This window comes from Polistes dominula, unplaced genomic scaffold (assembly GCF_049000335.1).
Source record: "Polistes dominula isolate Pdom_NZ unplaced genomic scaffold, Pdom_raw_medaka contig_80, whole genome shotgun sequence".
Taxonomy (NCBI): Eukaryota; Metazoa; Arthropoda; class Insecta; order Hymenoptera; family Vespidae; genus Polistes; species Polistes dominula.
Window position 1 is genome coordinate 430,791 of NW_028301111.1, and position 24,762 is coordinate 455,552.

The 24,762-nt window shown below is 29.7% G+C and overlaps 2 protein-coding genes and 1 non-coding gene across 4 annotated transcripts; 1 reads left to right on the forward strand and 2 right to left on the reverse strand.

The window, feature by feature from the left end:
• Positions 1-13,231: 13,231 nt before the first annotated feature.
• On the forward strand, positions 13,232-14,729 carry LOC149031116 (uncharacterized). Of its 2 annotated transcripts, none has more exons than XM_089176684.1 (5): positions 13,232-13,445; positions 13,526-13,866; positions 13,947-14,015; positions 14,110-14,151; positions 14,231-14,729. In XM_089176684.1, the coding sequence occupies exons 1-5, from the start codon at positions 13,381-13,383 to the stop codon at positions 14,389-14,391; spliced, it is 678 nt and encodes a 225-aa protein (XP_089032810.1). In that variant the 5' UTR covers positions 13,232-13,380; the 3' UTR covers positions 14,392-14,729. The 2 variants fall into 2 exon arrangements, with proteins under 2 accessions (XP_089032810.1, XP_089032809.1); XM_089176683.1 differs by having other exon boundaries at positions 13,234-13,445; positions 14,071-14,151.
• A 3,417-nt stretch (positions 14,730-18,146) lies between these two features.
• On the reverse strand, positions 18,147-20,423 carry LOC107072739 (dehydrogenase/reductase SDR family member 11-like). The gene is made up of 5 exons (XM_089176721.1): positions 20,112-20,423; positions 18,971-19,097; positions 18,699-18,831; positions 18,395-18,538; positions 18,147-18,263 (listed from the first exon to the last, which is right to left on the reverse strand). Exons 1-5 carry the CDS (start codon positions 20,416-20,418, stop codon positions 18,210-18,212), a joined length of 765 nt encoding a protein of 254 aa, XP_089032847.1. The 5' UTR covers positions 20,419-20,423; the 3' UTR covers positions 18,147-18,209.
• Positions 20,424-21,842: 1,419 nt separating this feature from the next.
• On the reverse strand, positions 21,843-21,920 carry TRNAS-GGA (transfer RNA serine (anticodon GGA)). Its single transcript has one exon. It is a non-coding gene; the product is annotated as a tRNA-Ser (tRNA).
• Between the last annotated feature and the right edge of the window lie 2,842 nt (positions 21,921-24,762).

The following is a 24,762-nucleotide window of genomic DNA, read 5'->3' on the forward strand; positions in this document are numbered from 1 at the left end:
ATATTTTTCCGTGCTTATACACCTGCAGCCTGAGCTTTTATTAATATACTCTTCTTTACGTTTCTCTCATAATCAATACATAGAATAAAAAGCAAGCGAGATTTAATTCAATAGTTACATCAATTATATTATATTAAATCAATAATAAGCAAAGAATTGGTTACATGTACATGAAATTTATTATATATGTTAATTATATATTTTGTTCATGTTGTAAAAATATTTAAGAAAAAGAAAAAAGAAACAAAACTCATTTTATAATTATGTATTTTAAATAGTTGATGAAAAATTCATGGTTTTAATTCATTAAAATAAAACACGTCGTATAATTATGTATTTTACAGTGTTGACGAAAAAATCATGCCTTTAATTCGTATAATTATTAATGACAAATTTCTTCATTAAGAATTTCAATCGTGAAATACTTTAAATTTCTTTTTCTTTTTGTTTTTTTGTGTATACATATATATATTCAGACGAATGATAATTCGTCATTGAAAAGAATTTGTATAAGGTTTCTATTAATAACAAATTGTAAATAAGTATTAAGAAAGACAAATATGTTGTTAAATTTTGATATTGTAGATAAATAAATACTTCGTTAAGCGCAATTAATTTATTAATTATAAATATTATATTTGATACATAAAAATATACATAATAATAAATATATTCAAAATGTGCGTCTCAGTCATTTTAGGTATTTCGAAGTTTCAATATTCGTGCCTTTCCACTCTTCAAATCGTTGCTAAGCAAGCCCCGCTGGGCCTGCTTAGAAAAACGATCTTCCTATTCATTCGCTGGACCCCTACGAGGACAAATCGTAAATGACAAGAAAATAATATATACAAGAAAAACGATCGAGAAGTGGGACATGCTCATCTATCATTATAATTGATTTAACATCAAGGATTTTTAGGTCGCAAGATTTTTTCCTTACCAGCTAGTAATGTGTTATATTTTCTATCAACTCAATCATGTTTTTCAATTTTCATTTTAATTAAACTCTTTATCTTTATCATCATAGTTTATCAAAATCAGCAAAAGACTACATGTTGAAGAAACGTGTTAAAAAAAATTAACAAAAAATCCTGTAATATTACTTATAAACTTATAATAACAATGATAATAATGTGGGATTCAGAAAAAAATGAAAATGAAATATATTATAATATTAATATCGGAGTTCGGAGAAAAATATATGATAGTTTATTTAATTACTAATTATGTCGAGCAATAATTTACAAGGGTTTACAAAAAGTAACGTGGTTGCAAAAATACAGAGTAAAAAAGAGCTACAAATATAAGACCGACTGACTAACTTACTGATAAACTGATTGATTTGTAAAATGACTGATATAACAGATAATACACAGACGGATATAACAGACTGATTATCAAAGACAAAGGACAGATACAGACAGCACCTTTCTTATTTTCTTTCACATATTTATATTAGAAATGAGCTTCGCATCCCTTTGGAGAGAACCCTTTTGGAAATGGAATGAAATTATGAGTCTTATTGAACAATATTAGAAGAATCCACCCCATAGTCCACCGATGGGTACAACTTATGTTTTTGATAAAGATCTTAGTGGAAGTTATGAATGAAGAAACTTTGTCTAGAACAGTATAACAGTGGTTTCCAAACTTTTTTTTCCTATCACTCCCTTTCCCAAAAAAATATTGCTTATTGCTTGCTTGAAAAATTTTGTGTGACCTTTTTTTATGATAAATTGAGAAATGGACAAACCAAAATTATTTATTGCTAATGCACTCGTGTGCATTCGTGCACTCATGATCTTTTTTTAATTGCACACCACAACTCCATGACCTTTTTTTAATGCACACCGGCACACAAAGTTTCAGTTTTTACCTGAGGTCGTGTCAATCGCCTCTCTGAACCGTTTCATCGCCCACTTTGAGAGCTATTGGTCTATCATTTCTTCTTATGGTGTCACATGTATTTACATAAGAATCCGAAACCACTCAAAGGGCCCGACACTGCACAAAGGTTTTCGTCGCACCAATTTGTCTCGGTAATTCTTAAGTTTTTTCTGGAGATTTATGGCTCTCCCAGAATATTCCTCTTAATCTTTGAGTGGAGTTGTCCTCTTCCACTAAGATTGATAGTTTATGGAAAACTGGCTACATAAAAAGGCTTGTTATTGGTACACGATTCATTTCTATTGAAAAAGGTTCCTTTTGTATAGCAGAACATAAATCTGCCTGTCTGCCATCCCAAAACCGTAGCTTAAAGCTTGGGCGAACGATTGAAAACATGAAATTTAGGTGTGAAAAAAAAACATAAGGTACACAGTTTCTAATTAGGGAAACAGCTTGTATTTACATTAAGAAAACGCTGAAAAATATTGGCAGACAGTTTTCTAGGGATTAAAGTGTCGCCAGAGCGCGCCAAAGGGGTGTAAAAGTTAATTAAAAAAAAATTCACGATGTACATGAACAAAAACTATTTTATTTTATTATTTAAACATTAAGAAAACAATTTACTAAATGGCAGACAAAAATTTGGTGGCTAAAGCCTTGGCAGACTGCTTGAAAAAATTATATGGCACAACAGATGTCAACTTTCAATGACCTTACTTTTTTTGAAAATGCATCGATGCATCCGCTAGGTACAGTTGCACTTTTTTTCTTAAATGGATCTCTAGATTTCTTTTTATACCATTTGATTCTTTTTTTTATTCTGCGTCAAAAAGTACACTTTTCCAAACTCAAGCAATAAAAATGGAATGCTAAATGAGATAATTATAAATTGACACCAAAATCGTAGGTTGTTTATTAAAGGAAATATAATTCGTCAGAAATTAGGTAAAAATAAATAATCCTTTTTTTGAAACTCAGGTATAACATTTTTTTTTGTTAGTATGGTTTTCTATTTCCCGTTTTCATCTACATTCTTGCGCTATATAACAAATATTTTAGGATAGACGAAAAACATATGGAAAATACTGCTGGACTAAACGAAGGTTCTGGTAAAATGCAATGAAAGATTTAATAAAGATATTCTCTAGAAATGTTTTTTCAACTCTGTAGCCTACCACACTTCGAGACCCTTATTATTTATAACATATTTCGTCCTTATTCTTTGGACCACAAACTTATCTTTATAAATACTCTCATCTAAATAAAGATCTAAACAACGATATGTTAGGCCCAACGTGAACTATACCTGCTTTGGTGTACTCTCTTGATCCCTTGGAAAACCTGTTTAAACCTACCAGGCCTAGTAGATAAAACCTACACCTGCGCTGCATACTAATTTAAGGAACTTCCGTTTCTATTATTTTACGCCGAACATAAAATTTGAAATTTTAGGCAATCTCCCACTGTACCGTTGGAACACGAATAAGAAACCCTTACCTATGAAAAAACGCCCTTCTTCTAGAAGATTCCTAGTTGATTCCGATTTCCCTTAAAAGGGGTTCCCTCGACATCCGAAACTCTCTTCTATCCTGGCCGTTACGCTTGTAAGTTGTCTGTATCCGAAAGTGAATCTGTGTTAAATAAATGTTATTCTTTCCAAAAACTTGGAAATCCTTGTTTTCAATACAATTTCAAGAATTCAATAGGCCGAATTCTTACGTTATCCGGAAATCAACGCGAATTTAACTTCACGCGAACATTTCCGCGTAATAGATAAATCTAAAAAACGCATTGAATCGTATCGCTCTCTCAGCTTATCGAACTGTGTACACTACGAGTCTCAAATTTCAGCTCCGTGATAAGCTTCACCGATTCACGCTGGGCGTTCAACATCTTAACCCTTTCGCTACTACGAGCGACTATAGTCGCTCTCCATGTGATGCCACTCAGGTACTACGGGCGACTATAGTCGCTTTTCATGTGATGCCGCTGAGATACTACGAGGGGCTATAGTCGCTCCCGCTAAAGATGTCGCGTAATTGTATATATGATAAGCGCCTGCAGTTGCTATGCACAGAGTATCTCACTCTAAACATGCCGCATGAGTCTTTCGTTTTGCATCATTTGTTTTTTACGGGCTTCAATAATAAACCAAATGCCTCGATCATAAGTCTTACGACACCGGCTCGAACGGTCTGTGCGGATTACGTTAGTGCTTACAAATCGTAAGAACCCGTTGCAAAAGTGTGTAGTCTGTACTAAAAATGATAAGAGGAGGGAATCGCGATATCAATGTAAGATTTGTGATGTTGGCCTATGTGCAACACCGTGTTTTGAAAAATACCACACGCAGTATCATTATTAAAATCAATTCTAATCATACGCTTATATCATGTTGTATAATATTATTATATTGTGTAATATCATTTGATCTCAGTAAATAAAAGTGCGCATGTTAATAAATTATAAATACTCAGTTTTAAAACAAGTTTTTTCGTCGAAAGTACCAGCCAAGAACGCAGCTTACAATAAGGCATTGATGCGACTGCTGCGATCGGTTGCGTGCACCGTGCACTGTTTCGGTGTAGCACTGAGGGAGTACTGAGGGAGTACCACGGCGGAGATCCGCCCCGTAGCGAAAAGGTTAAAAATGTTTTTATTTTATTGAAAAATTAGTATAAGTTTCTTAAATACGCAAATATCACAATTTGTAATATAATTTTCATATATGCATGTTTCAGTACATCTCTTTGGATATTTTTCATAAAAACATATAAAAATCAAATTGAATAGACATATTTTGTCTTTATGCATCGAATATATTTTAAAAAGAAGCAAAATAAAAATATAACAGTAATTTACTTGCTTTTGAATGGAATTTGTCAGCTGCTCCTCATTTATTCCACAGTATTCTCTAATTCTTTTTCTCTGATGTATCTGGTAATCCTTTTTTTTTTTTTTTTAAATATTTCAGACAATACAATTATTATGTATTCTATGTATTTCATAATTATTAATTATAATATTTGCGAGATAAAGAATTTGATACGAATTTTTTAATGAAATAAAAACATATTTAAATAGAAAAGATATGACACGTTTTGTTAACCCTTTCGTTACGGGCGGTGACTATAGTCACTCAACGTTTGATGCTCACTACATACAGGGCGGCTACATACAGTATAGTTACTCGTGTAAACGCACGAGTAATTCTTATGTGTATTTCCATGGTAACCCATCGCAATTGTTAAGCATTTGTTTTACATTCTGAGATTTTTTAACTAGCAATATGAACTTCAGTATAAAAGAATCGTTTCGGCAGTACGCTTGCTTGAGTTGGCTCACTCGTTTGAAACCTTTTCACGTTAAGTATGTGTTTTGTATTTTTTTTTTATTTTTCGCATTATTGCATTTTGTTTTTAATTTTTTTTTTTTTTTTATATGTTCGATACCAAATCATTAGTAGACGATAACTTATATTTAGTTATTTTTTGTATATATTAAATTTCATTTGAAGAAAACCATACCATAAGTTTATGGTAGCAAATATCATAAAATACAATAGGCAGCAGGTATAAGGTGCTGTTTACTTAAAACAATAAGAAATTCCAAAGGGTCATAAATTCCCAAACTATCTCAATGATCAAATTATTATATTTTTTGTTCGCATTATGTGATATTTGAAAACAATATATTGTTATGTGATAATTTGTTATTTAATAATTTGGTAATCCTTTCCTTTCAACGAACGACTACAGTCACTTCGGATAAGATGCAGCAGCGGTTCTGAACGTTCGGCAGGCGACTTTAGTACTTCCGCAAGTGCACATTTGTGGCGTAGCAGCTCGTCCCTCGGGAATAGCGCCCCGTAGAATTCGTCCGTAGCGAAAGGGTTAAAAAAAAACCTATAGGCATGAATACTATCGCATCATTAATAAAGATTATAAATATAGATCGAATTTCAACAGACCTTTCCTATTTTATAGAATTCTGTTCTCATGAAAGGGAACCGATCTTGGGGTGTAGGTGACTGAAAAAAATTAACATTTTCAAAACTCTATCAATCAAGATAGAATGTCGAATTTGATTGACATAAATAATAACCAAAAATGTAGAATACGCCGTCTTAACCTAAGTAAATATAATATATATTTTTTTTTTTGAAACTCAGGTAAAAACTCGGAATTTCTTCTTCCACTCTTTTCACCCTTCCTTTGAATTTGAGATATCTTTTTCATGGGTTAGCATACACAAATATTTCTTTTTGTGTTGCGACTAATACTTGTAGATGCTGTAAAAAGAAGGGAACAATTGTTGTCGTATTTTTTTCGTTTAACACGTTCACGCTGGCGCGTACCACCGGTGGCCCGCACTAGACTGTCTCATCGGGCGGCTTGTACCACCGGTGGCCCACGCTTAACTGTCCCATTGGGCGGCGCGTACCATCGGTGATCCACGTTGGTCCAGGTTTGAACAAACAAAAATCACGCGCCGCCAGATGACGGGCATCTTAGATTCGAGTGCCTCCCCAAAGCGCAAACACTGAAAATCGGCCCCGGCGTCAACGTGTTAATCGAGTTTTGAAATACAACGAATTTATAATTTATTATTCATTAGTTTTCATTGTTTTATTTTTTATAATTTATTTAATATAAAAAAAAATTTTTTTTTGTTTAATTTGTTTTTTACTCTTTTTTCTATATTTCAGAAATAAGATACATTATTTTATTTTTACTGGAAATAAAATAAAAAAGTATGTTTTATTTCTTGGTCTTACGTTTCCAGCTTCTTCTATTTAAAAATGCTTCTATTTTATTGAAAAATGAATGGAAATTTCCTAAATAATAAAACATTATAATTAAATAACACATCTTTAGATATTTATAAGATTATAAGAAAAATATTCTACAATGTTGTCTAATTCTTTTTCTCTGATGTATCTTGTAATCTTTTTTTCCTTTTTTTTTTTTTTGTAAAATATTGCAGACAATACAATTATTATATTCTATATATTTTAAAATTATTAATTATAATATTTGCGATATAAAGAATTTAATATTAATTTTTTAATAAAATGGAAACATTTTTAAATAGAAAAAGATGACACGTTTAGTGAAATAAAAACAGACCACGCTTCTTCCTTGTTTATGTCGGCCGTCGGTTCGTTTGGACCTTATACTTTCGTCGCATACCTACGTGTTTATCTCTGTTTATTTTTTTACTTTTCTATCGCTCCTACCTACAAACATTTCGAGTATCGAAAGAATACGTGTCCACGCTTTGTAGTATACAGTCGCACACAAACGCACACATATACAACCAGGAGCGATAACTACGAAGCATAGCATAAAGAGGAGACCGAGAATAGGAAAAACTGTATAGCTATACTCTGTCTCATTCTCTCGCAGACTCAATCCTATATGTTTGTCTCTTTTTCTCTTCTTACATCCGATTCGGCCCGTTTTCGTTATGCTGTTCCGTTACATTTTTTTTTAAATCATCCCTATTCTAAAAAAGTTGTCACTTCAACAAGCAACGACGTGTATACACGTCGAACGCATTTAACTGTTTAATTATTAATGGTAATTATTAGTTATTCTTGTTTTGTATCAATTTATAATACATTAATTTCTACCAATATATAAATATGTATATATTGCAATTAATTAACCTGTGTCACCCTCTTTCCGCTAACAGAGAGTATATTCCCTTACCATATATTTCATTTTGAACCATAAGAACTAAATATTCCTAATTTCTCATGGTAACACTATAAAATGTAGTACTGAAATTTGCTGTAAAAGAACTGTAGAAAAGTAAAGATAGTCTACAGTTGAACGGGACAACACAATTGTTGATATACACGGACGATACTGCTTTGTTAGGGGACAATGAAGAGTCATTAAACAAATTCATTGATACACTTTAGTTTATCACATTAATCATTGAAAAATAATTAACATCAATTATCATTCAAATGTCGGAAATCACTGACGAATTTTTGGGTAGATATTATTAAGCTCTTAAGCAGCACACTCGAGTTAACTCCAGCAGCGTATTATTTTATATTTCTATGATTGTTTACACTCAAATATAATAAAAAATTGAAAATAAGAATGTCAAAGCAAAGAAATAGAATCGTCTTATTGATATTTATCATTTACAAGCTATAACAATTATTTATTTATTAATAAGATATAATCTTTTTCATGGAACAAAATCCAAATTAACATAAAACTATTGATTTTTTCTGTATTTTTTAAATTTCTTTGTCAAAACAATGTTCAAAGCTATGCTTTTATAAAAAAACAAAATGATTTTATCTGGCCGTTTTTTTTTCAAAATGCTTACTGCTGAAGGGGTTAATTAACAAATCTTTTGAATCGCATAAATTATGTTTCTCAAGTGTTTTAAAGATATGTAAAATAAATTGAGTATAGTTTTTTTCAATTTGAAGCATCTTAAATTATAATGAATAGACTTGGGCACCTTCAAATTTTATAATGAATGTGGTTGTTAATTTGGAAAGTGGCCAAATTACAGTTTTGATAAGAAAACGCATATTATTGGATTAATAATTGCCATTATTTTAATAAGAAACTAAAAAATTGAACTTCTTTAAATATACTTAAACAGTATGACTCGTTAATATCCTGTACGTATATTTTTAATTGCATTGAAACGCAAAAACTTCAATATCTCGATTCAAACATAAATGGAGGAAGGCAACTTTCAAACTAAATGGTTCATTTACATAAATTCTTTTTCCAAAGCAACACATGTTTCACCTTCAAATTTAAGGAATCAAATTTCCTTAAGATTACAACCTGAACGAACCCCGGGAACAGGAAATAATTCTTTTTAAGTAACAATAGAAAAAAATCATAAAGGAAAAAGATATATGGCACAACCAATGTCAACTTTCTATGACCTTACTTTTTTTGAAAATGCATCGATGCACCCCCGTAGGTAGCTAAAAAAAAACTAACATCTTCAAAACTCTATCCATCAAGAAAGAATGTCGAATTCAATAGCCATAGATAGTAAAAAAAATTGTAGAATATTTGTCAACAGAAATATATGCTGTCCTAACCTGAGTAAATACAGTATATTTTTTTGTTTGAAACTCAGGTAGATGAAGTTTTTCTGTCACTCTTTTCACCTTTCCTTTGAATTTGAGATATCTTTTTCATGGGTTAGCACACACAAATATTTCTTTTTGTGTCGCTCCTAATACCTGAAGATGCTGTAAAAAGAAGGGAACAATTGTTTTCGTTTAATCAAGTTTTGAAATACAACGAATTTAAAATCTATTATTCATTAGTTTTCATTGTTTTATTTTTTATAATTTATTTAATTAAAAGAAATAAATTTTTTTTTATTAATTCGTTTTTTAATTTTCTTGTAATTTTAATTGTTTTTTCTATATTTCAGAAATAAGATACATTATTGTATTTTTACTGGAGATAAAATAAAAAAATATGGTTTATTTCTTGGTCTTACGTGTCCAGTTTCATCTGTTTAAAAATGCTTCTATTTTATAGAAAAATAAATGTAAATTTCCTAAATACTCAAACATTATAATTACAAAACACATCTTTAGATATTTATAAGAATATCAGAAAAATATTCGACAGTGTTGGCTAATTCTGTTTCTCTGATGAGAATCATTCTAATCATTTTTCGTTTTGAAGTGAAAACTTCTTTAGAATGGGAGTGATCTGAAAAATAAATAAACGAAAACGGAGCTATGAAACGGCTGCTATACTAAATAACGAGAGAAAAAGAGACAAACATATAGGATTAAGCCTACGAGAGAATGAGACGTAATATATATAATATATAGCTGTACATTTTTCCCTATTTTCGGTTTCCTCCTTATGCTATGCTTCGTAGTTATCGCTCCTGGTTGAATATGTGTGTGTTTGTGTGCGACTGTATACTACGAAGCGTGGACACGTATTCTTTCGATACTCGAAATGTTTGTAGGTAGCAGCGATAGAAAGGTAAAAAAATAAACAGAGATAAACACGTAGGTATGCGACAAAAGTATAAGGTCCAAACGAACCGACGGCCGACATAAACAAGGAAGGAGCGTGGTATGTTTTTTTTTTTACCAAACATGTCATTGCTTTTCTATTTAAAAATGTTTCTATGTTATTCAAAAATAATTATTAAATTATTTATTTCGCAAATATTATAATTAACAATTACGAAATATATAGAATATAATAATTGTATTCTCTGTAATATTTTACAAAAAAATAAAATGATTATCAGATACATCAGAGAAAAAAAATTAAACAACATTGTAGAATATTTTTCTTATAAATATCCAAAGACATGTTTTTTAATTATAATGTTTGCGTATGTAGGAAATTTATACTAATTTTTTAATAAAATCGAAAAGTTTTAAATAGAAGAAACTAGACACGTGACAAAAACAAATAAATCTTATTTACTTTATTTTTCCAATAAAAATACAATAATATAACTTATTTTACAAATATAGAAAAAAAAAATATAGAAAATTAATTTTTAAAAAAATTTCTAGTACTATAAAATAAAACAACGGAAATAATAAAAAGATATTATAATCGTTGTAATTCAAAATCCGATGAAACGAAAAAATACTATCAGAATTGTTCCCTTCTGTTACAGCATCTTCAGGTATTAGTTGCAACACAAAAAGAAATAGTTGTGTGTGTTAACCCATAATAAAGGTATCTCACATTCACAGAAAGCGTGAAAAGTGTAAGAGAAAAATTCATCTACCTCAGTTTCAAAAAAAAATATATTATATTTACATCGGTTAAGACAGGGAATCTTTCCACCGACAAACATTCTACAATTTTGGGTTTGTATTTATAACTAGCGCATTCGATATTCTATCTTTATTATTATTATTATTATTATTATTATTATTATTATTATTAATTGGCGTTAGGAACTCGAAAGTTCATTGTCACAAATACCAAATCCCGCCATTGTTCCCGTCCTTGAGCACGATCCTTCCATTCGCGGTCTTCGTATCTTACTTCTTTCAGATTCCTTTCCAATATTATCCTTGATGTTCTATCTTCATGGGCACAATTTTGAAATATTAGTTTTTGTCAGCTACCTACATCCCAAGGTTGGATCGTTTCCATGAGAACAGAATTATAAACAACAGAGAAAGTCCGTTGAAATTTGACTTACATTCCTAATTTTTATTATTGGTTCGATAATATTCATACCTACAGTTTTTCAAAGAATATGGATGTGTTTTCATCATTCCTACTCACTTCCCAAATTCTTTCGTTAAAGATATCTTACTCTGTATATTAAAAAATTAAAAAATACATCAGAGAAAAAAATTAGACAACACTGTATAAAACATTAGAAGCAGATGGCAAACTCCATTCGAAAGCAAGTAAATTACTGTTACATTTGTCTTTTCCTTCTTCATAAAATATATTCGATTCATTAAAATTTAAATAATGAATTTCATATTTATAGGTTTTTATAAAAAATATACAAAGACTTGCATTGACCCAGGAATACAAAAAAATTTTATTGATAATTATAATATTTACGTAATAAAGAAATTTATGTTAATTTTTTAATCAAATAAAAATATTTTTGACAGGCCTAATGCCCAGCGTGAATTGGTGGAGTTTACCACGGGGCCCAAGGTCAGACTCGTTGTTTACACATTTGGATAAGCTGACAGAGCGATACGATTCAATGCGTTTTTTTAGATTTATCGTTGTTCAGATCTTCATTTAGATGAGAGTATTTAGAAGTATAAGTTTGTGGTTCAAAGAAGAAGGACGAAATATGTTATAAATAATAAGGGTCTCATAGTGTGGCGCAGGGTTACAGAGTTGAAAAAACATTTCTAGATAATATCTTTATTAGATCTCTCATTGCATTTTAACAGAACCTTCATTCAGTCCAACAGTATTTTCCATGTTTTTCGTAACGTCTTTATTTCGTCTATCCTAAAATGTTTTTTATACAGCCCAAGAATGTAGAACGTAGATGCGCCCCGTAGAATTCGTCCGTAGCGAAAGGGTTAAAAAAAACCTATAGGCATGAATACTATCGCATCATTAATAAAGATTATAAATATAGATCGAATTTCAACAGACCTTTCCTATTTTATAGAATTCTGTTCTCATGAAAGGGAACCGATCTTGGGGTGTAGGTGACTGAAAAAAATTAACATTTTCAAAACTCTATCAATCAAGATAGAATGTCGAATTTGATTGACATAAATAATAACCAAAAATGTAGAATACGCCGTCTTAACCTAAGTAAATATAATATATATTTTTTTTTTTGAAACTCAGGTAAAAACTCGGAATTTCTTCTTCCACTCTTTTCACCCTTCCTTTGAATTTGAGATATCTTTTTCATGGGTTAGCATACACAAATATTTCTTTTTGTGTTGCGACTAATACTTGTAGATGCTGTAAAAAGAAGGGAACAATTGTTGTCGTATTTTTTTCGTTTAACACGTTCACGCCGGCGCGTATCACCGGTGGCCCGCACTAGACTGTCTCATCGGGCGGCTTGTACCACCGGTGGCCCACGCTTAACTGTCCCATTGGACGGGGCGTACCATCGGTGAACCACGTTGGCCCAGGTTTGAACAAACAAAAATCACGCGCCGCCAGATGACGGGCATCTTAGATTCGAGTGCCTCCCCACAGCGCAGACACTGAAAATCGTCCTCGGCGTCAACGTGTTAATCGAGTTTTGAAATACAACGAATTTAAAATCTATTATTCATTAGTTTTCATTGTTTTATTTTTTATAATTAATTTAATATAAAAAAAAATTTTTTTTTGTTTAATTTGTTTTTTAATCTTTTTTCTATATTTCAGAAATAAGATACATTATTGTATTTTTACTGGAAATAAAATAAAAAATCATGTGTGCAGATCACACGTGTTAGAAGTGAAACCTTAAAAAATCTAAGTTTCGAGAGAATGAGACGAATGGACAGTTTTAAGAGTAAGATAATTGTAGGATTTATTTATTATAATATTATTATTATATATAATAAAGGTCACCGGTATGGTCTCTGGGTGAAATAGCTGATAATAAGTGCACTTTTCACAATTCAAGCAATAAAAACGGAATGCTGAATGCGATAGTTATAAATAATCACCAAAATGGTAGGATGTTTATCAAAGGAAATATAACGATAAATCCATATATGTAATACTTCTATATGGACAGTTTAAATGGGAAGGAATATCCCACTTTTAAGGTGCCGACATATACTATTTTCTCTCTCGTCCCAGATACCTGGTTCACGTTGCGCATGCTTGAGAATTTCCCATGATGTTAATAGAGGGGGAAGAATGAGGGGAATAATGTTGTGGTTATGATTCTGTTTACAAATATATTTATTATTGTAATTCAGAAAAACAATTATAAATTTTAAAAAACTTTTGTTTTTATTTAAATAATATTCTTTTTCCAACAATCAGTTATTGAAAAATGGTGAAGTTGTGTTATTTATGTGATAGAAAAGCGTCGAGAGCTGACAATATTTCTTTGCATCAGTAAGTGCAAATTATTTTTAATTTTTTAGATGAAATCCTTTATTATGTTATTAATAATATTTAAATTTGATCAATTTTAGATTTCCGAAAAATTTGGAGATACGTTTGAAGTGGCTAAATGCTTGTGGATTAACTGAAAATAATGATGTAAAAAGAACTTGCATATGTTCCAGACATTTCAAAGCTGATGATATTTGTCAATCAAAAATTTTTGGAGTTGTTAAATCTTCTATAAAACGTAATGCAGTTCCTACACTTTATTTAACAAATCCACTCGGTATTGATAAAACTAGTAAATTACCACCAAACACGCCGCTATCGGAAGTATTTGATGAGAATGGAGTCAGCAATCAATCGTCATCATGTTTTCCTGAGAATAATATTGTCAACCAATATAATGTACTCAATACTTTGCAAAAAAGTAAAATAATAAGATTTATGTATAAACATAGAAGGATAGTAACAAAAAAAATATTTATATATTATTTCTACTATTTGTAGGTCCAAAAAAATGTTTTGAAGTAGACAATACTGAATGTCAAACCTCAAATAATAGTAGCATTAATTTTGGTAAGTTTAATGGAAAAATTTAATTTTTTAATATTGTTAAATATTTTAATTCCAGGAGCCTCTTGTAACCAATCTGATTTAAATGAATTTATAGAAAATGCAAAATCAAATCCTATCAGCGAAGACGAAAATACTGGTGAGAATAAATATTATATTTTATTGTTAATATTTTTCAAATATTTTTCTAATTAATACTGTTTTATTCTTATTTAAAGTTCCACATGAAATTGATTCCCTAAATCAATTTCGAAAGCGTAAATTTTACGAGCCTCGTCATGTTAGTGAAATTTCAATATCAGATTTTGCGACGCCTAAAAGGAGTAAAAGAACCCTTTCTTTAATAAAAGAGACTGATAAAAAAAATCGGATAAAATAAAGCAGCTACAGAGGCAAACGAGGAACCTCGAGAAAAAAATTTCATCTTTGCAAGATTTAATAAATCATCTTAAGGAAAACCGTATGTTAACTGATGAGAGTGGTGATGCTCTAATGGTATAGTATATTCTTATAACTAATATAAATTGTATAATTATAAAATTGTAAATATTTTACACAAATGTTATGGATCACGAATTTAACTAATAATTTAGTTTATTGATGTTTTATGATAAGGTATTTATCATCAAATATTTGTAGCAATTGTACATATTTACATATTTAAAATTTTATTAATTGTACATATTTTTTGTGTAAAATAAACTTGTATCAGTTAAACGATTAGTTACATTTTTTTATTTTATTATATTTCACTAATATTTTCACGTCCAAGTACTTAAGATATAATTTAAAATTTTTTACAAGCATTTCCAAGAAACAAAAATAGTTTGAGTGAGGTTTATTTTTTTTTTTAATTTCAAAAATACTTCTTCTTTTTAATAAAATTATTCTTTTAAATTCTCCTAAACAGTAAAAAAATAATTGTTCAGTATTATCTTGTATTTTAAAATAAATTTGCATTGAATTAAAAAAAAAATTTTATAATAACATTCCTGTTTTGAATAACCCGCTGCTTTCCCCTTTGCGCACAAAAGAATGCGCAGAACCGAGCTGGAACCTCAGAAGACAGGGAAAGTGTTATTCTTCTGTCTTTCTTAGTCGAAACAGCTTCCACTTATAGAAACTGTCCATATAGAAGTATTACATATATGGATAAATCTAAAAAAACGCATTGAATCGTATCGCTCTCTCAGCTTATCGAAATGTGTAAACAACGAGTCTGACCTTGGGCCCAATGATAAACTCCACCAATTCACGCTGGGCATTAGGCCTGTCAAAAATGTTTTTATTTGATTAAAAAATTAACATAAGTTTCTTTATTACGTAAATATTATAATTATCAATAAAATTGTTTCGTATTCCTGGGTCAATACAAGTCTTTGTATATTTTTTATAAAAACATATAAATATGAAATTCAATAGACTTATTTAAATTTTAATGAATCGAATATATTCTATGAAGAAGGAAAAGACAAATGTAACAGTAATTTACTTGCTTTCGAATGGAGTTTGTCATCTGCTTCTAATGTTTTATACAGTGTTGTCTAATTTTTTCTCTGATGTATTTTGTAATTTTTTAATATACAGAGTAAGATATCTTTAACGAAAGAATTTGGGAAGTGAGTAGGAATGATGAAAACACATCCATATTCTTTGAAAAACTGTAGGCATGAATATTATCGAACCAATAATAAAAATTAGGAATGTAAGTCAAATTTCAACGGACTTTCTCTGTTGTTTATAATTCTGTTCTCATGGAAACGATCCAACCTTGGTAGCTGACAAAAACTAATATTTCAAAATTGTGCCCATGAAGATAGAACATCAAGGATAATATTGGAAAGGAATCTGAAAGAAGTAAGATACGAAGACCGCGAATGGAAGGATCGTGCTCAAGGACGGGAACAATGGCGGGATTTGGTATTTGTGACAATGAACTTTCGAGTTCCTAACGCCAATTAATAATAATAATAATAATAATAATAATAATAAAGATAGAATATCGAATGCGCTAGTCATAAATACAAACCCAAAATTGTAGAATGTTTGTCGGTGGAAAGATACCCTGTCTTAACCGATGTAAATATAATATATTTTTTTTGAAACTGAGGTAGATGAATTTTTTCTCTTACACTTTTCACGCTTTCTGTGAATGTGAGATACCTTTATTATGGGTTAACACACACAACTATTTCTTTTTGTGTTGTAACTAATACCTGAAGATGCTGTAACAGAAGGGAACAATTCTGATCGTATTTTTTTCGTTTCATCGGATTTTGAATTACAACGATTATAATATCTATTTATCATTTCCGTTGTTTTATTTTATAATATTAGAAATTTAAAAAAAAAATTATTTTCTATATTTTTTTTTTCTATATTTGTAAAATAAGTTATATTATTGTATTTTTATTGGAAATATAAAGTAAATAAGATTTATTTGTTTTTGTCACGTGTCTAGTTTCTTCTTTTTAAAACTTTTCGATTTTATTAAAAAATTAGTATAAATTTCCTACATACGCAAACATTATAATTAAAAAACATGTCTTTGGATATTTATAAGAAAAATATTCTACAATGTTGTTTAATTTTTTTTCTCTGATGTATCTGATAATCATTTTATTTTTTTGTAAAATATTGCAGAGAATACAATTATTATATTCTATATATTTCGTAATTGTTAATTATAATATTTGCGAAATAAATAATTTAATAATTATTTTTGAATAATATAGAAACATTTTTAAATAGAAAAGCAATGACATGTTTGGTAAAAAAAAAAACATACCACGCTCCTTCCTTGTTTATGTCGGCCGTCGGTTCGTTTGGACCTTATACTTTTGTCGCATACCTACGTGTTTATCTCTGTTTATTTTTTTACCTTTCTATCGCTCCTACCTACAAACATTTCGAGTATGGAAAGAATACGTGTCCACGCTTCGTAGTATACAGTCGCACACAAACGCACACATATTCAACCAGGAGCGATAACTACGAAGCATAGCATAAGGAGGAAACCGAAAATAGGGAAAAATGTACAGCTATATATTATATATATTACGTCTCATTCTCTCGTAGGCTTAATCCTATATGTTTGTCTCTTTTTCTCTCGTTATTTAGTATAGCAGCCGTTTCATAGTTCCGTTTCCGTTTATTTATTTTTAGATCACTCTCATTCCAAAGAAGTTTTTACTTCAATAATTTTCTTTATCTCTATAAAATTCTCCTGTAACAGTGTTTGTTATTCTTATTCTCCGAAACGACTTGACCGATTTATATGAAATTTTTGGTGTATATTCGGTAGGTATGAGAATAGTTTTTCTTATATTTCTGATACCCCTGAGTGATAAGGGTGACCCACCATAATTATGTTTCCTCTAAAAGGATATTAAGATAAAAGAGAAAAATAAGACAAATGTTAAGTGCGTAAATTCAGATCTATCTATATATTTATTAGCCACAGCAACGCGTGGACGGGGCACCATTAGTAATAATATACAATTATGAATGGTATATTATGCTTCAATACCTAATTGAACTGATAATAAAATTGTCACGATTTTTTACGATAATACTTAATCTTTTCTTTTTACTACATTCGAGTCAAATGTATAATTTAAAAGATTTTTCATTGAGGATAAAAAAAATAACTCTTGAAATTATGCAACCCGAAATTACGCATGAAAGTGCTTCTGAAATTTGCCTATCATTATGCGCAACAGAAACTATTAACAATGTCTTTATATATTTGTTACGAATTTTAAATGTACGAATATAAAAATCGTATTAATAATTTATTTATATTATATTATACTATTCTGTCTCTCTTTTCTATTATTCGTTGGTTAAAATATTCAAAGGGTTGAGAGGTCAATGAATAATACAAAATGTTTTATATGTGTAGTACAGAATGACAATTTTAAATGATATGAAAGATAGAGAATAAAATTCCAATAGGAGGTGAAAAGTGGTTAACATACATATTTGATCCGTATATATAGGTATGTACGTATGCTTATATACATATGTTTATATAACAAATACTATAAACAATGAATTTATATTCGGAATATGCTGAATAAGTATTTTGTTTTATTATTTAATATTAATTTATATTTATTTATAATGTTTAGTGTGGTATCATAACTTATAGATATTTCCTTATACATAAAATATATATTTTTACATAATATAATATTAAATTTTATCAGGTATAACCCCGTGCAAAGGTGTAATTGCTAATTCATCAATCTAAAAGCAAAAATTATATTTTATTTTGGTTAATAAAATTTACTTAAAGAATTTTTTATATTATATTTATATGCATAAGTATAATTTTTCTATATGCTACATTATACGTATTATTTAAAAATAGTACTTACTTCAACATTAATTGGGCTGGCTAATGCATAAATAATTCCATCAGTAATATTCTTTGTTGATAACAACTTCAGTTTGCTCAAAAGTTCTGGTGGTACATTGAAAATTTTAATCATATCAGTGTCCACAAGACCAGGGCTAATATTCTGTTTGAATAATAAACAATGATTAATTTTTTTTTTTAATATCGAATTAATAAATGTTGATTTATTTGATATATTTAAATATTACTAAACTATGCACAATACATAAAAGTATTTTTATAACGAAAAAAAAACAAACAAATTGAAGTAATACAAATATTACCGAAATTTTAATGTTTAATCCATCACTCAGGATTTCATTACGAACATTTTCGCACATAGCCCTTAAAGCATATTTGCTGCCTGCATATAAACTGAGTGGTATTTTTATGTTTCCTGCATTACGGCTACAAATGCTGCATAAATAAATTAATTTATATTTAATAAATTCATGATTAATAAAAAAAAACCATAATAAGGTATAGAATAAACTTGTTTATTTGTCCTAATTTCAATTATTAATAGCATAATAATAAAAAGTATATTTTGCTTTACCTTGTAATATTGATAATGTGTCCTTGATTTTTTGATTTGGACATTAATCTAACAGCTTCTCTTATGCAAATAGCAGCTGCGATCACATTAACGTCCATAATATTACGAAAGTTTTCCGTTTTGCCATCTGCAAATAAGGGAATATGATCTCGATATAGATACATTTCTATTTTGTATTGTACTTTTTCAAATTTAATGCATATCGATTTCGTTTTTATTTTTTCTTTAGAAAATATCATGCAATTCTAATACACACATATAACTTTACTTGTTTAAACGTAATTATAGATATAAAATTCTTAGAGAAAAGTAAAATTTTATCAGTAATTGTCTTAACATTTAAATTACAAAGCAATTATAAATAACAGATATAAGTATATTACATATAATTATATATATAGTATAATATATAGAGACTGTCCATTCTGTTTCTATTTTAATACAATTACTTGTAATAATCGTGTCTTGCAATTAAAGTCTCAATGTCAATTATTTATACTGTTTATAGATGTCATAAGTAAAATTATCTATAAAGTTCATTTTATAAATCTTTAAAATAATTATTTACAATAATTATTATACAAATGTCAAATATTAGAATTAATAATTGTATTAATAAAATGCATTAGAAAACATTCCATTTTATTAATAAAAGTATATCAATGTTTTTGATTGTTCCTATAAAAAAAAAAAGATTTTTTTACCCTTTGTTTTAGATTTAAAACAAATAGCAAAGAAATTTTTTTTACCAATTCACAAAATTTCCTTAAATCTTTTCAATATATTTATTTTAAAAATATTTCTTATTTGTAATTTATAAAAATCCTGAAATATGTTTATTCTTATGAATATCTCACGTATTTTATATATTAATTATTAATTACTTGTGATATCAATAACAATTAACATTGTACTTCTAAACAAAAAAAGTATTCTACCTACAAAAATCTAAATGAATATTTATATTCTTATGTATATTTCTTTGTAATTTTGGTAATTGTAATATCATGTGAATTAACTGTCATAAAGACAAACACGTTGTCTAACAATAAGTTGAATTAATAGAGTATCCTAAGAATTTATGACTTATATACATATGAACTGTAAATAAAAACAAAATTTATCAAGATAAACACTTTACCAAGTATTTTTTCGTTGAAAACGACACCGGCATTGTTAATAAGAATATTAACTTCATCGTGTTCCTTTTGAATATATTTGAAAACATTTAAAATTTCTTCTTCTTTAGTGAGGTCACATTTCATAGGATAAATCGTGCCCGGTAAGTTTAATGATTCTATTTTAGCTTTTAATTCCTCCAACTTGTTAAATTGTATATCAATGGCAACGACTTTGACATTATATCGTACCAATTCTGTGACAATGTTAGCACCAATCCCAGAACTTGCTCCTGTCACTAATGCTACTTTACCTGACCAACGTTCCATTTTTATAAGACTTCTCACAGTTTAACGTTTAACTATGCCTGTTTGTCTACTTTCTGGTAGGCTTTTTCCCTCGCACTGCCTATTTACCGGTTCTCTTTCATTTCCCTTTCCCTCCAGTGATCCTAGAGACTTTAGTTCGTCTGATCGACACAGGGGCGTAAAATTATCGTACGCGGCAGAAAATGATCGTACGCCCCGGGACAATTTGAAATCCGACAAAAATCCAACAATCTCCGACAAAATTTTCAAGAAGTTGGAAAAAGTGTCCAAGTTCCAACTTTTTCAAGTTGATTCAAACCCTATCATGAAAACGATAAAAACGGTTGTCCGCTGGGTAAGGTGGTGGTAAGGGTGGTGACGATAAGGGTGGTGGTGGTGGTGATAGTAGGGGCGGCGGTTGAAGTGGTGGTGGTGGTGGGGGCGGCGGTCAAAAGGTCATCAAGTTTTCGAAATTCCAAATGGATCGTACGCCACGAATTTTGGATCGTACAGGGCCTCAAATTATCGTACGGATGGGATCGCTGTTTCCCTCGTATGGGGAGCTTGTATCCGCTCTGTGCGTGATTGCAGCGCCATGGTATCTATGAACTAAAGAACGCTGCTTCGGAGGTTTTTAATATCTAAACGTATAGGGCTTTGCAATAACAATTAATTTTTGTTATTAAAAACATTTTTTTTTTGCATGTCAAACCACGTGACAATAAAATTTAAATCTTGTGCAATTATGATGCAAAAATTACCGCTAAAATGTAAGTATAATTAATAATTTAAAAACAGTATGAAAGCTGTAGCGTTTATTGTAGTAAATAAAAGGTTAGATTATAGCCACAGTAGATCAAACTTTAAATAATATTGGCAAGCAGATAAAGTACGATGTGACATTGTTAAAAAAAAACATGAATATATATTTAGGAGAGTTTTAAGTGTCGCAGATGTAGACGAAAATCTAGTATTCAGTTCTTTTCTTTATATTTTATTTTCTAAAAAGGAAAACTCTATTCAGAGACTAGAAGAAAAGATTTAGGAAGGCCATAAAACCATAAACAAATCTAAGGATTATCGGGATATATTGGTGCAATAAAAACCCTTTCTGGAGTGTCGGGACCCTTTGAAGAATTTCGGATTCTTATGTAAACATATGCAATACCATAAAAAGAGGTAATATTCCGATGTTTTAGATCAAGTTTTTTTTATGCATAGTTCCAATTACCAGAAAACCATAGTCTGTACCCGTCGGAGGACTATGGACTATGGGGGTGGATCCTTATATTATTGGTCAATAAGATTCGTAAGCTCCTTTCCTTTCCACAAGGGTGAAGGTCATTTCTGATATAAAATACGTGGAAAGAAATAAGAAGTTAGCAGTAGTCGTAGTAGTAGTACTAATTATGTAAGATTCGTGAAAAAAAACTGGACCGCTGGACTGACTGGACCGGGACTCGAACCACGGATCTATCGCTTTCCGGGCGACTGCTCTTTAACCAATTGAGCTATCCAGGGCCCACCGACCAGTTCCCTTCCACGAATGCTTATCAAGTTTGGCATGGAGGCGTTCGTCCCACAATTATAAATTTAAATTTTTGGTGGAGACTTCAGAAGGAGAATGATAATGTTCAACTCAATGGTGAAGAGTATATGTATGTACGCAGTGGAAATTTGGGGGATAGAGGAGAGGAAAGAGGTGGAAAGAACACAGGAGAGGTACTTGAGGAATATACTAGGATTGGATCTATGTGTATCGGGATATTTGATAAGAGAAGAAACGAAGGTGGAAAGAATAGCAGTGGAAGCAGGAGTAAGAGTGATTAAATATGAAGAAAAGATTAAGAGTGCGGAAAACGAATTACTAAGACATTGCAGAAGAAAAATGGATAAGGAGAAATGGGAGGAAACGAGAATGGGTAGATTGAGGGTAAAAATGTATGAAAGAGCAGGACTAAATAGATGAGAAGCAGAGGCAAGAGATGACAGTGGACAGAATGTGACGGAGATATAGAGAAATAAAGTGATAGAAGAAGAAAGAAAGGAAAGGGATAAAAGGATAGAAGAATCGAATTACAACAGGGAATATAAAAGATGGAGAACAGAAGGGCTACCAGAATACCTGCAAGAGAAAAGTAAACGCAGAAAATCCAATTTGAGCTGTCAAACGATTGATGCTACAACCTTGCGAAATATATCATATAACAAGATGGATATTGCATAAATATTAAACAACGACATCCCGTAACAGTTACTTCATTCATTATAAACATCATTACTTCATTTAATTTGATATTTATGAATATACTAGGTAGAAGTGAAACCTTCAAAGAAAACCAAGCTTTCATACGTGAACATATTCAAATAATCGATTTGTAATACAGATCATTGTAATACAGATATTTGTAATACAGAGAAAAAAAATCGCAATAAAAATTATGCTAGGTTCTAAGTTGAACAAACAAACGCGTGCAATAAAACAAATTTCATTAAGATAAAATAAGTAGTTCCAGAATTATTAGTGAACAAACATAATGTAACACTGAATTTTTATAAATAGACTTTTATTTATTAATTAATATATAGAATAAAAAATTATATATTGAATTTTATTATATAATAAATTATCTTTGTTTAATCGGTGTTACGTTCTTCTGTTTCACGATTATTAAATCCATCTAATTCTGAAAAAGTTTTCACGTCAAAAAAACCACAGCAACGCGGGCAAGGGCACCCCTAGTACATATATGTATTGCAATTAATTAGCCTGAGTCACCCTCTTCCCGCTAACAGACAGTATATTCTCTTTCTATATATTTCATTTTGAACCATAAGAACTAAGTATTCCTAATTTCTCATGGTAACACTATAAAATGTAGTACTGAAATTTGCTGTAAAAGAACTGTAGAAAAGTAAAGATGGTCTACAGTTGAACGGGACAACACAATTGTTGATATATACGGACGATATTGCTTTGTTAGGGGACAATGAGGAGTCATTAAACAAATTCATTGATACACTTTAGTTTATCACATTAATCATTGAAAAATAATTAACATCAATTATCATTCAAATGTCGGAAATCACTGATGAATTTTTGGGTAGATATTATTAAGCCCTTAAGCAGCACGCTCGAGTTAACTCCAGCAGCGTATTAATTTATATTTCTATGATTGTTTACACTCAAATATAATAGAAAATTGAAAATAAGAATGTGAAAGCAAAGAAATAGAATCGTCTTATTGACATTTATCATTTACAAGCTATAACAATTATTTATTTATTAATAAGATATAATCTTTTTCATGGAACAAAATCCAAATAAAAATATAACTATTGATTTTTTCTGTATTTTTTAAATTTCTTTGTCAAAACAATGTTCAAAGCTATGCTTTTATAAAAAAACAAAATGATTTTGTCTGGCCGTTTTTTTTTCAAAATGCTTACTGCTGAAGGGGTTAATTAACAAATCTTTTGAATCGCATAAATTATGTTTCTGAAGTGTTTTAAAGATATGTAAAATAAATTGAGTATAGTTTTTTTCAATTTGAAGCATCTTAAATTATAATGAATAGACTTGGGCACCTTCAAATTTTATAATGAATGTGGTTGTTAATTTGGAAAGTGGCCAAATTACAGTTTTGATAAGAAAACGCATATTATTTGATTAATAATTGCCATTATTTTAATAAGAAACTAAAAAATTGAACTTCTTTAACACTAGATTGCCCAAGGCAGTCATTTTGACTGTTTTTTATTTTCAATTAGAAAAACAATTATGTATATAATGACACAATTTCTTAGAATTTGGTTTTTATTGTTAATATTTACTAATAACTTGTTGTATAACTGTAAATAATATAAGAAATATTAAAAATTAATTTTAAACAAATTTGTTTACACATTAGTTATTTTTTCACAATGCAGTCATTTTGACTGTTTTTGGGCAATATAGCTATACAAGAAATCTCGGGCAATCTAGTGTTAAATATACTTAAACAGTATGACTCGTTAATATCCTGTACGTATATTTTTAATTGCATTCAAACGCAAAAACTTCAATATCTCGATTCAAACATAAATGGAGGAAGGTAACTTTCAAACTAAATGGTTCATTTACATAAATTCTTTTTCCAAAGCAACACATGTTTCACCTTCAAATTTAAGGAATCAAATTTCCTTAAGATTACAACCTTAACGAACCCCTAAAGTTCCTCTATGAAACGACCAAAATTCTTTCCATACCTAGGAAAAAATAAATTGAGTTATTGGTTTTTTCAATTTAAAGCATCTTAAATTATAATAAATAGACTTGGGCACCTTCAAATTTTATAATGAATGTGGTTGTTAATTTGGAAAGTG

Bases quoted from the DNA above. Each gene is read 5' to 3' on its own strand.
- LOC107072739 (XM_089176721.1), bottom strand. From the start codon at position 20,418: ATGGAACGTTGGTCAGGTAAAGTAGCATTAGTGACAGGAGCAAGTTCT. The intron at 19,098-20,111 runs GTAAAGTGTTTA...CCTTATTTGCAG, and splicing joins TTTCAACGAAAAAATACTTG to ATGGCAAAACGGAAAACTTT. The intron at 18,539-18,698 runs GTAATATTTGTA...TTATTCAAACAG, and splicing joins GATTAAACATTAAAATTTCG to AATATTAGCCCTGGTCTTGT.
- LOC149031116 (XM_089176683.1), top strand. From the start codon at position 13,381: ATGGTGAAGTTGTGTTATTTATGTGATAGAAAAGCGTCGAGAGCTGAC. The intron at 14,016-14,070 runs GTAAGTTTAATG...TTTTAATTCCAG, and splicing joins TAATAGTAGCATTAATTTTG to GAGCCTCTTGTAACCAATCT. The intron at 14,152-14,230 runs GTGAGAATAAAT...TCTTATTTAAAG, and splicing joins CAGCGAAGACGAAAATACTG to TTCCACATGAAATTGATTCC.